We start from the raw sequence: 14,411 nt of genomic DNA, 5'->3' as shown, positions 1-14,411 counted from the left end.
GAATTAAAATATTAAAAAAAGTAATGAGTGCTGGTGATTTGAAGATGGATTATCTTGTCCAGCACTGGAATATGCTACTTGGTCCGTCTTAATCCATGTTTATTTAACAGCCAGCTGAAGCCACTAAATCACTAATAACATCAGTTTTTAGAATATATGCCAGAGGTTTCTGATGTAAGATATTAGAGAAGTCAAGAATTAATAGAGTGGGCAGGCGTGGTGGCTCACGCCTGTAATCCTAGCATTCTGGGAGGCCAAGGTGGGTGGATTGCTCGAGGTCAGGAGTTCGAAACCAGCCTGAGCAAGAGCAAGACCCCTTCTCTACTATAAATAGATCAGAATTAATTGGCCAACTAATATAGAGAGAGAAAATCAGCCGGGCATGGTGGCACATGCCTGTAGTCCCAGCTACTCAGGAGGCTGAGGCAGAAGGATCAATTGAGCCCAGGAGTTTGAGGTTGCTGTGAGCTAGGCTGACACCACAGCATTCACTCTAGCCTGGGCAACAAAGCGAGACTCTATCTCAAAAAAAAAAAAAAAGAAAAGAATTAATAGAGGAACAGTGTCACTTTACAAGTAGAATGTTTGTTAAATCTTCTCTCTGTCTGGTTTTGTACATAGAAATAATTAGACTTCACTCATATTTTAAATTTCGTAAATTCTAGTGGGACATGGTGACTCATGCCCATAATCCCAGCACTTTGGGAGGCTGAGGCAGGAGGATCACTTGAGGCCAGGAGTTCGAGACCAGCCTGGGCAATATAAGAAGACTCTGTCTCTACAAAAAATTAAAAAATTAACTGGGTGCAGTGACATGTCCCTGTAGTCCTAGCTGCTCAGAGGGTGAGGCAAGAGGTTTGCTTAAACCCAGGAGTTTGAAATTACAGTGAGCTATGATGAGGCTACTGCACTCCAGCCTGGGTGACAGAGTGAGACTCTGTCTCTAAAAAAATTAAAAAATGATAAATTTTATAAATCCTGTATTTCACACAGAGGCAGACATACTAATAGTAGTTTAAAGAATTGGAAACAGGCCGGGCGCGGTGGCTCACGCCTGTAATCCTAGCACTCTGGGAGGCCGAGGCGGGCGGATTGCTCGAGGTTGGGAGTTCGAAACCATCCTGAGCGAGACCCCGTCTCTACTAAAAATAGAAAGAAATTAATTGACCAACTAAAAATATATATACAAAAAAAACTAGCCGGGCATGGTGGCACATGCCTGTAGTCCCAGCTACTCGGGAGGCTGAGGCAGGAGGATCGTTTGAGCCCAGGAGTTTGAGGTTGCTGTGAGCTAGGCTGACGCCACGGCACTCACTCTAGCCTGGGCAACAAAAGTGAGACTCTGTCTCAAAAAAAAAAAAAAAAAAAAGAAAAAATATTAAAAAATTAAAAAAAAAAAAAAAGAATTGGAAACAATGTGTTATATACATACTACACCCTCAGTGGCTGTTGAGTGATTGAACCTTTGTTAAGCCATAACTCTTAAGTAGTTACTTTTTAGAAAAGAATATAAATTTATAGGTTTTGTTACAGTGAACCCCACCAAATGTTTCTTCATTTTTCATCCTTTTTATAATAAGGCAGTATGTAGGTAAGCAGGTGACTAATAATAAATTCTTACCCACACAGCCAATTAGGTCAAATTGTTGGAGGTGAGGGGCAGTGAAAGATACATCATGATGAAAAACAGATCTTACTATGGAAAACCTGAAGGCAGTTATTTGTATTTTCAGATACCATTGTTATAATGAAGTTCTAGCCTTAAGACTCTGTGATGCTAACCCTATGGAGAACAGTTCTAGAAGCAGCAGAGAAGGCCAAAAGAGGACAGGAATCATTCACCTAGTATATAAATGCTGGCCTACAGGCTTCCCCTAAAACATTTTATATAAGCCTCATAATAACTCAGTGACTCAGAGATGTCAGAAGAACTTGTCCTAAGGTTAGCAAGCTAGAAAGTTATGGAGACTGAACTTTAATCCAGGTACATCTAACTCGGAAACCTTGGTTTTGGCTAAACAGATATGGGAGGAGTTTGGACTAGTTTATGCAAGACTAGTTGAAGAATATAATTCAAGACAAGATTTGCAAATAATGTTTGACAGTTGGGGATTTATGGTTTGGAATTTCAGTTAGTTGAGAAACTGAAACCTTTAGAATTGTATTTATGTGGTTTGGTTATAAGAAAGAAGTGGCATTTTTAAATTCTCTTAATTTATGTGAAGGCCTCAAAGAAGTCGTCATTAAGTGATCAGACTCTTCAAGCATACACTGTTATTCTTTGCCTAATTTTTGCCACTAGCATTGTTTCCTTTGAAGTCTTATAATAACTACTCAGAGAAACATGCTATAAAGAAAAGGCACAAATAACTGCAAACCTTAATGTTTCACCTCTTGTATTTCTACTCTTGTTCTAGTCATTCTCTTGGAAAATACATGCTTATTTTTTATTATTCCCTTTCTAAAATTGGTCTGTTAACTTATAAAATGGATAGTTTCTTAATTATGAGTCTCATTAATATTATAGAGTAGAATGATCAAAATATTTGAAGTAAAATGAGTTTCCCTTGCTATGTAATTTCCTGGTGCATCTCCTTTTCTAGATAAATAACCACCTGAATGGGTAGCTTTAGTGACATGGAAGAAAGAATGCAAGAAAACTGCAGGTGCAGTCATTTGTTATTGTTTTAGCATTCACCTGTTAATTGGAACATTTGGCTGTTTTGTTTAATGAGATAACTTTTACCCTTTTATTGACTCAGGTTCTAATATAGCTACTTGATGCAATTCTGCTCACCTGATTTTTTAGAACCAGACATAAGTTCAGAGGAATCTGTCTCCACTGTAGAAGAACAAGAGAATGAAACCCCACCTGCTACATCTAGTGAGGCAGAACAGCCAAAGGGAGAACCTGAGAATGAAGAGAAGGAAGAAAGCAAGCCTTCTGAAGAAACCAAAAAGGAGTAAGGAGTTATGCCTTCTTGCTATTATAGTTGAAGACTATGTAAAAGAATTGTAGATCAGATTGTTTTAAAGTGTTATAACATTAGTTTATGCTATGTGGCATTTGCTATATGGATTTACGAATTACTATTTAAAATAGGTTTATTGTATAGTTGTGTGGCCTATTAGAATTTGTAGTAGTTAGCAGAACAATGATTTGAATAATCCAAAAGTCTGTCATTTTGGCTTTGGAAATGAATTCATTGTGGGGGAGTGTCTGAAATTTTAAGCATTGACAGAATCTTCATAAGAAACGAAACATAGCTATAAAAATCTGACCTGGATGACAACGCTACCATTTTATTCTTACCTCTGTGCCAAGAGTAAGTAGCTTTTATGTGCTTATGTTAGAAGACATTAATCTGGGCTGGGCACAGTGGCTCACACCTGTAATCCCAGCACTTTGGCAAACCCAGATGGGGGTAGGGAATCACTTGAGGCCAAGAGTTCAAGACCAGCCTGGGCAACATGGCAAGACCTCGTCTCTACAAAAAATAGAAAAATTGGCTGGGTGTGGAGGCACATGCCTATAGTCCCAGCTACTTGATAGGCTGAGGCAGGAGGATCACTTGAGCCCCAGAAGCTTGAGGCTGCAGTGAGCTATGATCACACCACTGCACTCAAGCCCACGTGACAATGAGACCCTATCTCTAAAAAAAGTTTTTAAAAAGAAGTCATTAGTGAGATTCAAGTCACTGCTAGAGTGACCTAAAACTCTATATGTGTTTGATGAAGTATTCCATTGAAGGTGATTTTGAGGATCTGGTGGTAGCAATTATGTTTTAATGTAAAAAAAATTTTTTTGGCTGGGCACTGGGCTTATGCCTGTTGCCTTAGCACTTTGGGAGGCTGAGGTGGGAGGATTGCTTGAGGCTGGGAGCTGGCATGATGATGCCAATGCACTCCAGCCTGGGCAACAGAGCAAGACCTTGTCTCAAAAAAAAAAAAAAATTATATATATATATATATATATATGTATGTATGTATGCATGCAGAACAGCTGGTAGTATTTATTCCACTCTTTTCATAATTGGTCAAAACAGTTAGAAATTACTTTTTTTTTCTTCCAGACACAGTCTTACTCTGTTGCCCTGGCTAGAGTGCTGTGGCATTGGCCTAGCTCACAGCAACCTCAATCTCTCCTGGGCTCAAGCGATCCTCCTGCCTCGGCCTCTCAAGTAGCTGGGACTACAGGCATGTGCCACCATGCCTGGCTAATTTTTTCTATATATTTTTAGTTGGCCAATTAATTCTTTTCTATTTTTAGTAGAGACGGGGTCTTACTCTTGCTCAGGGTAGTCTCGAACTCCTGAGCTTAAGCAATCCTCCTACCTCGGCCTCCCAGAGTGCTAGGATTATAGGTGTGAGACACCACGTCCAGCCGGAAATTACTTTTTAAATACAGTCCTGTATCACTTAGTGATGGGGATACATTCTGAGAAATTCAGTGTTAGGCAGTTTCATCACTGCACCAGTATCATAGAGTATACTTACACAAACCTAGGTTGTATACCCTACAACACACCTAGGCGATATGGTATAGCCTATTGCTACAAACCTATTCAGCATGTTACTGTACTGCATGCTGTAAGTAGTTGTAACACAATAATAAGTATTTATCTAAACATAGAAAAGCTACAGTAATATGGTATAAAAGATAAAAAATGGTACACCTGTATAGGGCACTTACCATGAATGAAGCTGGCAGGACTGGAAATTATTCTAGGTGAGTGAGTGGTGAGTGAATTTGAAGGCCTAGGACATTACTATACACTACTATAGACTTTGTAAACACTGTACACTTAGGTTACACTAAATTTATAAAAAGATATTTTTATTTCTTCAATAAATTAACATTGGCTTACTATAATTGTTTTACTTTATAAACTTTTTTTTGGGGGGGAGACGGAGTCTCACTCTGTTGCTCAGGCTAGAATGCCATGGTGTCGTCAGTCTAGCTCACAGCTACCTCAAACTCCTGGGCTCAAGCAATCCTCCTACCTCAACCTCCCGAGTAGCTGGGACTACAGGCATGCACCACCATGCCAGCTAATTTTGTCTATATATGTTTTTAGTTAGCCAATTAATTTCTTTCTATTCTTAGTAGAGACGGGGTCTCAGGCTTGCTCAGGCTGGTCTCGAACTCTTGACCTTGAGTGATCGCCTGCATCGGCCTCCCAGAGTGCTAGGATTACAGGCATGAGCCACCATGACTGGCCTACTTTATAAATTTTTAACTTTTTGACTCTTGTAATAATACTTGAAACACAAACACATTGTACAGCTGCAAAAAATATTTTCTTTCTGTATATTCTTATTCTGTAAATTTTTTTCTATTTTTAAATTTATTTTTAACTTTTTAAACCTTTTTGCTAAAAACTAAGACACAAGCCTGGTACAGTGGTGTGCACCTGTAGTCCCAGCTGCTCAGGAGGCTAAGGCAGAAAGAAGGATGGCTTGAGTTTAGTAGTTCAAGTCCAAACTAGGCAATATAGCAAGAGCCCATCTCGAGGAAAAAAAAGAGAAAAAAAAAAACTAAGACATAAACATATGTTAGCCTAGGCTACATAGGGTCAGGATCATCAATATCACTGTCTTTCACCTCTAGATCTTGTCCCACTGGAAGGTCTTTAGGGACAGTAACACTGATGGACCTGTCATCTCCTAGGATAACAGTGCCTTCTTCTGAAATACATTCTGAAGGACCTGCCTGAGGCTGTTTTACAGTTAACTTTTTTTTTTTTTTTTTAAGAATTTTTAAGAAAAATTATAATCTGACTGGGTGTGGTGGCTCACACCTATAATCCTAGCATTCTGGGAGGCCGAGGCGGGTGGATTGCTCAAGGTCAGGAGTTCAAAACCAGCCTGAGCAAGAGCGAGACCCCATCTCTACTATAAATAGAAAGAAATTAATTGCCAACTAAACGTGTGTGTGTGTATTTAAAAAAATAAATAAGCCGGGCATGGTGGTGCATGCCTGTAGTCCCAGCTACTCAGGAGGCTGAGGCAGGAGGATCGCTGGAGCCCAGGAGTTTGAGGTTGCTGTGAGCTAAGCTGACGCCATGGCACTCTAGCCTGGGCAACAAAAGTGAGACTCTGTTTCAAAAAAGAAAAAGTATAATCTAATGGCAAAAACTATATTATAATGTAGTAAATACATAAACCAGTAACATTGTCACTTATCAATTATTATGTATTGTATATAATTGTATGTGCTATACTTTTATACAACTGGTAGTGCAGCATCACCACAAATGTGAGTAATGTGCTACGACATTATGACAGCTATGTGATGGGAATTTTTCAGTTCCATTATAATCGTATAGGACCATTGTATATGTGGTCAGTCATTGATTGAAATATCGATGATATATGGTATGTGACTGTAAAAGAACAATTTAGTAATAACTGTACTTTCTAGGTGTAACCCTCATGGAATTCTTTATCCTCGTTTCATAGGTATAAGTACGGTCTATGGAAATTTTAGCAGCTATTATATATTTTTATTATCATTATTATATTTTTAGAGAGACAGGGACTTGCTCTAAAGACCTGGCTAGAGTGCAGTGGTACAATCATAGCTCACTGCAGCCGTGAACTCCTGGGCTCAAGCAATCCTCCTGCCTCAACCTCCCAAGTAGCAGGGGCTACAGGCGTGTGCCACCATACCTGGCTAATTTTTTAAAATTTGTTTTTTGAGCTAGGGTCTTGATGTATTGTCCAGGCTGGTCTCAAACTCCTGGACTTAAACATTCCTCCTGCCTCGGCCTCCTGAGTTCCTGGAATTACAGACATGAGCCTCACATCTGACACCTGTCCTGTATTTTTCAATGTTCTAATGCATCTGTTAGGTACACAGAGTGCTGTTATTATTACTCAGAATAAAATTTATATAATGCTTTATGGCTCACAAAATTGTTTTGATAAACATAATCATAATTCTTACAATATCTTGTGAACTAAAGACCAGGCATGATTGCTCACCCCTGTAATCCTAGCACTCTGGGAGGCTGAGGTGGAAGTATCTCTTGAACACAGGAGTTTGAGACCAGCCTGCACGCTGAATAAGAGTGAGACCCTGTCTCTACTAAAAATAGAAAAAATTAGCTGGGCGTGGTGGCACATGTCTGTAGTCCTGGATACTTGGGAGACTGAGGCAGGAGGATCACTTTAGCCCAGGAGTTTGAGGTTGCTGTGAGCTAGGCTGATGTCATGGTACTCCAGCCCAGGCAACAGAGGGAGACTCTGTCTCCCCCCCAAAAAAAAAATACCTTGTGAAGTAGTTGATATTGAATTACTATTTTATAACTGAGGAGACAGAGACTCACTGCGTTTGCTAAAGTAATATAGCTAGCTAGTTAAGTGTTCGAGTAAAAACTCAAACCTGGGTTTTTTGACTTAAGAGCTTGAGGTTTGTCCACTATATCAACTTCATTTGTTATAGTTGTTAACCAGTATACGTTTTTAGATTCTCATTTCTTTTATATACTGGGCCTTCATGCCAGTGTGATTTGTGTGATTTCTCTCTCTTATACCTAAGAGAAAACACCTAAAAGTTCATTTATAATACCCATTAAAAAAAAAAAAATTGGGGCTGGGTACAGTGGCTTATGCCTATAATCTAAGCATTTTGGGAGAGTGGGGTGGGAGGATCGTTTGAGGCCATGGGTTTGAGATCAGCCTAGGCAACATAGTGAGACCCCAGATCTATTTTTTTTTTAATGAAAAATACATATGTATTTTTAATTTTGTAGGATCTTGCTTATTGTACATATCACCTTAGTGTGTAAATAGATTAAAATATTAATTTTTATCCCTCCCTGGTCTTTTCTTCTTTCTGACTTTATACCTCTTTCTGGAGAGTTTATCTTACATAATAACAATTCTTTGTTTTAAAGTGAGAAAGATCAGTCTAAGGAAAAGGAGAAGAAAGTGAAAAAAACAATACCTTCCTGGGCTACCCTTTCTGCCAGCCAGCTAGCCAGAGCCCAGAAACAAACACCGATGGCTTCTTCTCCACGTCCCAAGATGGATGCAATCCTAACTGAGGCCATTAAGGCAAGTTTTTATTTCAAGCAATTCATCTTAGATTTATTCTGTTCATCCTTTGCTTATTTGAAAGTGGCATACTTCTATCTAGACATCATAAATCTCTCCTTCCTAAAGGAAATTTAAATAGAAGAAAGTCATTATGAACTTCATGTTTTTCTAATATAATCACATTTGGTGAGCACTGTTGACTTTTTTACAAAATTAATACTTACAAATATTAGTAGCAAATATTTTTAATTTATCTTTAGAATTTTTATTCAGTTTATTAAGTGTTTTTTTATTTGAAGATTGAAAATGTTAATTCATTCAACAAACATTTAAGGACCACCTTCTTTCTGTCAGGCAGCTCTGCTAGTGACGAAGTGGCAAGCAGGGTCCTTGCCCTTATAAATCTAATTGTGATTCAGTAACTGAATAATATTGAGAATTTTTGTGTAAAAATATCTCCATTTGTAAAGTTCCATTTGTAAAGCTAAAGTCTAGTCTTGGTAGTGGTTATCTTTCACACCTGAACTAAGAAACCCTCTCATAAACCCACTACTTTGCTTTATCACTTTGCCATTCTAAAATACTTGCAAAAATTACCCTCCTCACATAGCTTTATGAATTTGCTGTAATCACTGACTTTCATTAGTTTATGTGATAATCAGATGTAGTTTTCTTATTTTAATATTTTAAGGCTGTCTAACCTGGCATTGTCTTTATTGTATAACTCTTTTAATTTAATTTTACCTTTTTCATTTTGCATGATCAAATGCTTAGAGGAGTTAAAACACACCTACCTCTCATTTCAGAGACCCTGTTGCTATGGTCTGAGTCAGGATTGGGGAAAGAGGGATACAGATCAGTTTAACCACGGGGAGTGCACATAGGAAGGAGTAACCTGGTTGTCATTCTCAATTCAAGAAGATAGCACACATAAACTGGAAAAGAGTTTGCCTTCAGATTTTCCCCATTATTCCTTCAAGACTTCTTATGCTCTTGCCTCATTAAGAAAACTTTCTTCCAGAGGGGGAGGTGGGATGGGGAAAAAAAATAGTGAGCTCTGTGTTGTGTAGCCTCTCTTCAAGGATTTTGCTTGATGATCACTCAGCCTGGATTTGAAGGAACAAGGTTATAGTGAGGATGAAGAAGGTACTAAAATTTTTAAATAGTGAAATAAAAAAATTAATATAAATTTGGCCTATAGAATGATTTAAATATGACTGTGTTTATACAAATTATGTATATATATCATGTATATTCTATGTGATATAACAAAATCATGATTTCAGACCACTGATACCATTTTCTGTATCAAACAGGAGTCCTGATGTCTGCTTCTATCTCATTGTTAGTTTGATGGAGCAAGGGATTGTTTCAGCATTACAGAGTTCTTTTCTGCTAATATTTCTGTGCTTTGTGTTTTCTTACAAGATCAGGAATAAGCTTCAATAGGTTGTTAATAGTTTAGAGACAAAAAAAATAGTTTAGAGACATTGACTTGGATTAGGTGGCCCATATTAATATAACCTGTTTTATATTATACAGTCTTTTCTGGTTTATCTACCTGTGGGTTATTTTTCTCTCTTGTCAAAATATATAACATTCAACCAAGTCCTTTTCCGATGAGAATGAATAAATACTATGTTCAGTTTATAGAAAATAACAACACAAAATTGGTGGACTAGCCCATTAGATAGATGATAGATACTTCTGTCTGCTTCAAAATTTAAAGCATTTGGGAAAAAAGTTAAATATTTGCTGCCTTTGTGACATAATGAGTTACTTAATTCTTCCATGGGCATTAGTCGAATGGAGTGTGGGTAAATGGGATGGAAGTGGAAGAGGGCACTTTAAATTCCAATAGAATGCCTTCGTTTTTACTCAGAACTCCCCTTAAGACATTGACATTTGTAAAACCAATTTTATGCCATTTGTTCAGACTATCTTTGATTCTTCTCTCTGCTGACATTCATACAAAAGCCTGAGGAGAAATGTCAGTCCTAGCATGTCAAAACTCATTCCTTAAAATGACCGAGATCTAGCCGGGCGTGGTGGCTCACGCCTGTAATCCTAGCTCTCTGGGAGGCTGAGGCGGGCGGATTGCTCAAGGTCAGGTGTTCGAAACCAGCCTGAGCAAGAGCGAGACCCCGTCTCTACTATAAATAGAAAGAAATTAATTGGCCAACTAATATATGTAGAAAAAATTAGCCGGGCATGGTGGCGAATGCCTGTAGTCCCAGCTACTCGGGAGGCTGAGGCAGAAGGATCGCTTGAGCCCAGGAGTTTGAGGTTGCTGTGAGCTAGGCTGACGCCATGGCACTCACTCTAGCCTGGGCAACAAAGTGAGACTCTGTCTCAAAAAAAAAAAAAAAAAAAAAAAAATGACCCAGATCTGTAATCTTATAAATGATGGAAATGTTCTGCTTTCCTCATTTTGATGCTAAAGATCTATCTTCTAAGTATAAAATAGAATTAAAATGGAAAGAGAGTCTTCACTAATATACAGAAGTTCATACGTTCCATGGTCTATTTGACCATTTTGAACAATTTAAAATTGTTGCAGAAATATTTAGCAATTCTGTATTTCTCCACAGCCATTATGAACTGAAGTTGTCATCCATTCAATGATGCCATTTTTATCCTTTATCAAGTTCACTTTCAAAATAATTTATTTTGAAAATGTATGTCATATTCTGTATCTAATAAAAAACTGGTTTAAACTAAAAGAATGTGTATGTTTTGATAACTCTGTTTTCTAGGCATGCTTCCAGAAGAGTGGTGCATCAGTGGTTGCCATTCGAAAATACATCATCCATAAGTATCCTTCTCTGGAGCTGGAGAGAAGGGGCTATCTCCTTAAACAAGCACTGAAAAGAGAATTAAACAGAGGAGTTATCAAACAGGTATTACACAGTTGGTAATAAGATCATTTCGTCATGGATTAGCTGTAAGTCCATATTTGGTAACATTTAGGGTTTTTGTGTCTTTTTTGTTGAAAATAAATTATATGATGATGAAATGATTAAGTTTAACCTAATTTTGTCTGAGGCTGGGTTTCAAAAACACCAGTGTCAGTTGCCTTTATAGTTAACTGTACTATCTTATTTCATTCTTTTTAAAAAAATTTTCTTTCAGAGACAGGGTCTTGTACTGTTGCCTAGGCTGAAGTGCAGTGGCCCAATCATAGCTCATTGTAACCTGAAATTCCTGAGTTCAAGTGATCCTCCTGCCTCAAGCTTCTGAGTAGCTAGGACTACAGGACCATGCCACTATTCCCTATGAACTTTTTCTATTTTTTTATAGAGAAGAGGTCTTGCTCTTGCTCAGGTTGGTCTCGAACTCCTGGCCTCAAGCAGTTCTGCTTTGGCCTCCCAAAGTGCTGGGATTACAGACATAAGCCACCATGCCTGACCTATTTTACTCTCATTTGGATTTTCTTTGGGGTCTGCTTGTGCTTAAAATCATCTAGCACTGAAGATGAAAAATAGGGTTAAAGAATCCTATTGTGACAGCAAAAATGATAATTGCTTTTGTCCTAAGTTTGTTAACTTTGAAGCCTAACTTATATGAGTAAACTTGTTATCATTATAAATTAGCTTTGTAAATAGGTTCACTTTAACTGATTAGTATCTAGACTATTAAAGCCTGTAAGGAGCATCAGAGAAACCTGAATAAATTGAGGCTAATACTAGAAATAGTATTGATTTCAGGCATAAATCCATGTTACCTTTTATAGTGCATGGAAACATTCCCTAGAACTATAGAAATCTAAAGCTACAATGGACTGTATCCTATCTTACTCTTCAGAGGTCCAGAGTAATGAAATAACCACCAGAGGCCCATGCCAGTGGCAAAGGTAGTTCTAAGAACCTAGTTCACCCCATTCCCAGAGTCTTGTTGTCTTTTTTTATATCCTTTCTGCTTGGTTTATTATAGAATTCTGTGCCACTCAGGCTTTTTTTTTTTTTTTGAGACAAGGTCTTACTCTGTCACTCCGGCTAGAGTGCAGTGGCATCGTAGGTTACCACAACCTCAAACTCCTGGGTTCAAGTGATCCTCCTGCCTGAGCCTCCCAAGTAGCTGGGACTATAGGCACCTGCCACCACGCTTGGCTAATTTTTTAAATTTTTTGTAGTGATAGGGTCTTGCTATTGCTCAGGCTAGTCTTGAACTCCTGGCCTCAAGTGATCCTACTACCTCAGCTTCCCAAAGTGCTAGGATTACAGGTGAGAGCCACTATGCGCGGCCCCTGATTGCTATGTTGATAGCAGTGAAAGTAAAGCTAAGGAGTGGAGGACTTTGGTTATTGTGAATCAACTTTAAAGTTCTATGAAAGTGCATTGTAAACTTTGGAAATATGTAGTAAGACTTACACATATCATCAGTGTGTAATATCTAAAAATTTATTAGATAACCTTTCCCATGGAAGTAATAATCTGTAATCGGCAAACTGGGAATTAATGTGCCTGAGTCTAGGCTCTATACCAGGTGTCCTGGTATAGGCCCTTGGGCCATATGCGGGTGTTTTTGCCCATTTGTTTTTTTTACTTCAAAATAAGATATGTGCAGTGTGCATAGGAATTTGTTCATAGTTTTTTTTAAACTATAGTCTGGCCCTCCAATGGTCTGAGGCACAGTGAATTGGCCCCCTGTTAAGTTTTGGACCCGTGCTCTATACTCTATATCCAAGGAGCTATCTTCCTTCCAAAGCAGTGGACAGTTTTCTCATTTTTCCATAAGAGACTGTGTCCTTTCCTTCCTACCATGAAACATTTTTGGTGTTTGGTGGCTTTTTTTTTTTTTTTTGAAAATTTAAAGTAACTTAACCTAGTATCACAATAGCATTCTTTTTTAGTTTTGTAGATGAGAAAACAAAAACCCAGAGCATTAACTGGGTTGTTCACTATTATTCAGTATTAGCCAGTGGGTCCTATAGATAAGATTCCATCCCAAGTCTTTTGACTCCTCATTCACTACTTTTTCTCTGAAGAGTTAAAGAGCACTTTATGGCCAGGTGCGGTGGCTCATGCCTATAATCCCAGCACTTTGGGAGACCAAAGCCTGAGGATCATTTGAGGCCAGAAGTTCAAGACCAGCCCAGTAACACAGCAAGACTCTGTCTCTACAAAAGTTTTTTTTTTTTTTTTTTTTTTTTGAGACAGAGTCTCGCTTTGTTGCCCAGGCTAGAGTGAGTGCCATGGCGTCAGCCTAGCTCATAGCAACCTCAAACTCCTGGCTCAAGCAATCCTCCTGCCTCAGCCTCCCGAGTAGCTGGGACTACAGGCATTCGCCACCATGCCCGGCTAATTTTTTGTATATATATTAGTTGGCCAATTAATTTCTTTCTATTTTATAGTAGAGACGGGGTCTCGCTCTTGCTCAGGCTGGTTTCGAACTCCTGACCTCAAGCAATCCGCCCGCCTCGGCCTCCCAGAGAGCTAGGATTACAGGCGTGAGCCACCGCGCCCGGCCCTACAAAAGTTTTTTTAAAAAATTAGCCAGGCATGTCGGTGTGCTCCTGTAGTCCTGGCTACTGGGGAGGCTGAAGAAGGGAGGGGTGAGGCAGGAGGATTGCTTGAGTCTAGGAGTGTGAGGTTGCTATGAGCTGTGATCATACCACTGGCATTCTAGCCCAGGTGACAGAGCAAGACCCTGTCTCTTAATAAATAAAAATAAACAGCACTTTTACTACCTCTTGTATCACCAAGCTCTGTAATTCCCTTAGTCTAGTGTAAAATTATGAATATTAATACTAGAATAACTTAAAAATTAATTTACTTTAGGTAAAAGGAAAAGGTGCTTCTGGAAGTTTTGTTGTGGTTCAGAAATCAAGAAAAACACCTCAGAAATCCAGAAACAGGAAGGTAAGAAGTCTATACCACAGCAACTTTTATTGAGTTTTTGCTTATGCCTGACTACATGCAAAGTTCAGCCTTTCTCCTAAGGCTTGGAAAGGTTATAAGTAATTTGCCCAGCTAGTGAGAATAGCCAGGGTACAAATCCAAACACTTCCAACCACTTCAGCCCATGGTCTTAACTCCCTTATGTTGAATTATGAGCAGCTAGATGGATTATACTTCTTTTTGTGAAATATCTTTTATTTTTTTAATTTATTTTTTAATTTTTTGTATTTTTAGTTGGCCAATTAATTTCTTTCTATTTATAGTAGAGATGGGGTCTCACTCTTGCTCAGGCTGGTTTCGAATTCCTGACCTTGAGTGATCCTCCCGCCTCGGCCTCCCAGAGTGCTAGGATTACAGGCGTGAGCCACCTCGCCCAGCTGTGAAATATCTTTTAAACTAGAAGAAGTATACAAGTACATTTTTCCTCAATAATAACCCATAAACTATACCCAGAGACATTTTCTTTTC

At 38.6% G+C, this 14,411-nt stretch overlaps 1 protein-coding gene across 9 annotated transcripts in view; it reads left to right on the top strand.

Annotated features, from left to right (window-relative positions):
- HP1BP3 (heterochromatin protein 1 binding protein 3) overlaps positions 1–14,411 on the top strand; it is a 42,834-nt gene that overhangs the window by 7,623 nt on the left and 20,800 nt on the right. For all 9 annotated transcript variants that reach the window (XM_012768723.2, XM_012768719.2, XM_012768720.3 and 6 more), the window contains 4 exons: positions 2,810–2,963; positions 7,902–8,061; positions 10,800–10,943; positions 13,824–13,904. In XM_012768723.2, coding sequence (XP_012624177.1) covers positions 2,810–2,963; positions 7,902–8,061; positions 10,800–10,943; positions 13,824–13,904 — 539 coding nt within the window. The remainder of the gene's footprint in view (positions 1–2,809; positions 2,964–7,901; positions 8,062–10,799; positions 10,944–13,823; positions 13,905–14,411) is intronic.

The sequence above is a fragment of the Microcebus murinus genome, chromosome 2, assembly GCF_040939455.1.
Source record: "Microcebus murinus isolate Inina chromosome 2, M.murinus_Inina_mat1.0, whole genome shotgun sequence".
Taxonomy (NCBI): Eukaryota; Metazoa; Chordata; class Mammalia; order Primates; family Cheirogaleidae; genus Microcebus; species Microcebus murinus.
Note: the sequence above shows the minus strand (reverse complement) of the source record. Positions and strands in the feature narration are given on the sequence as shown.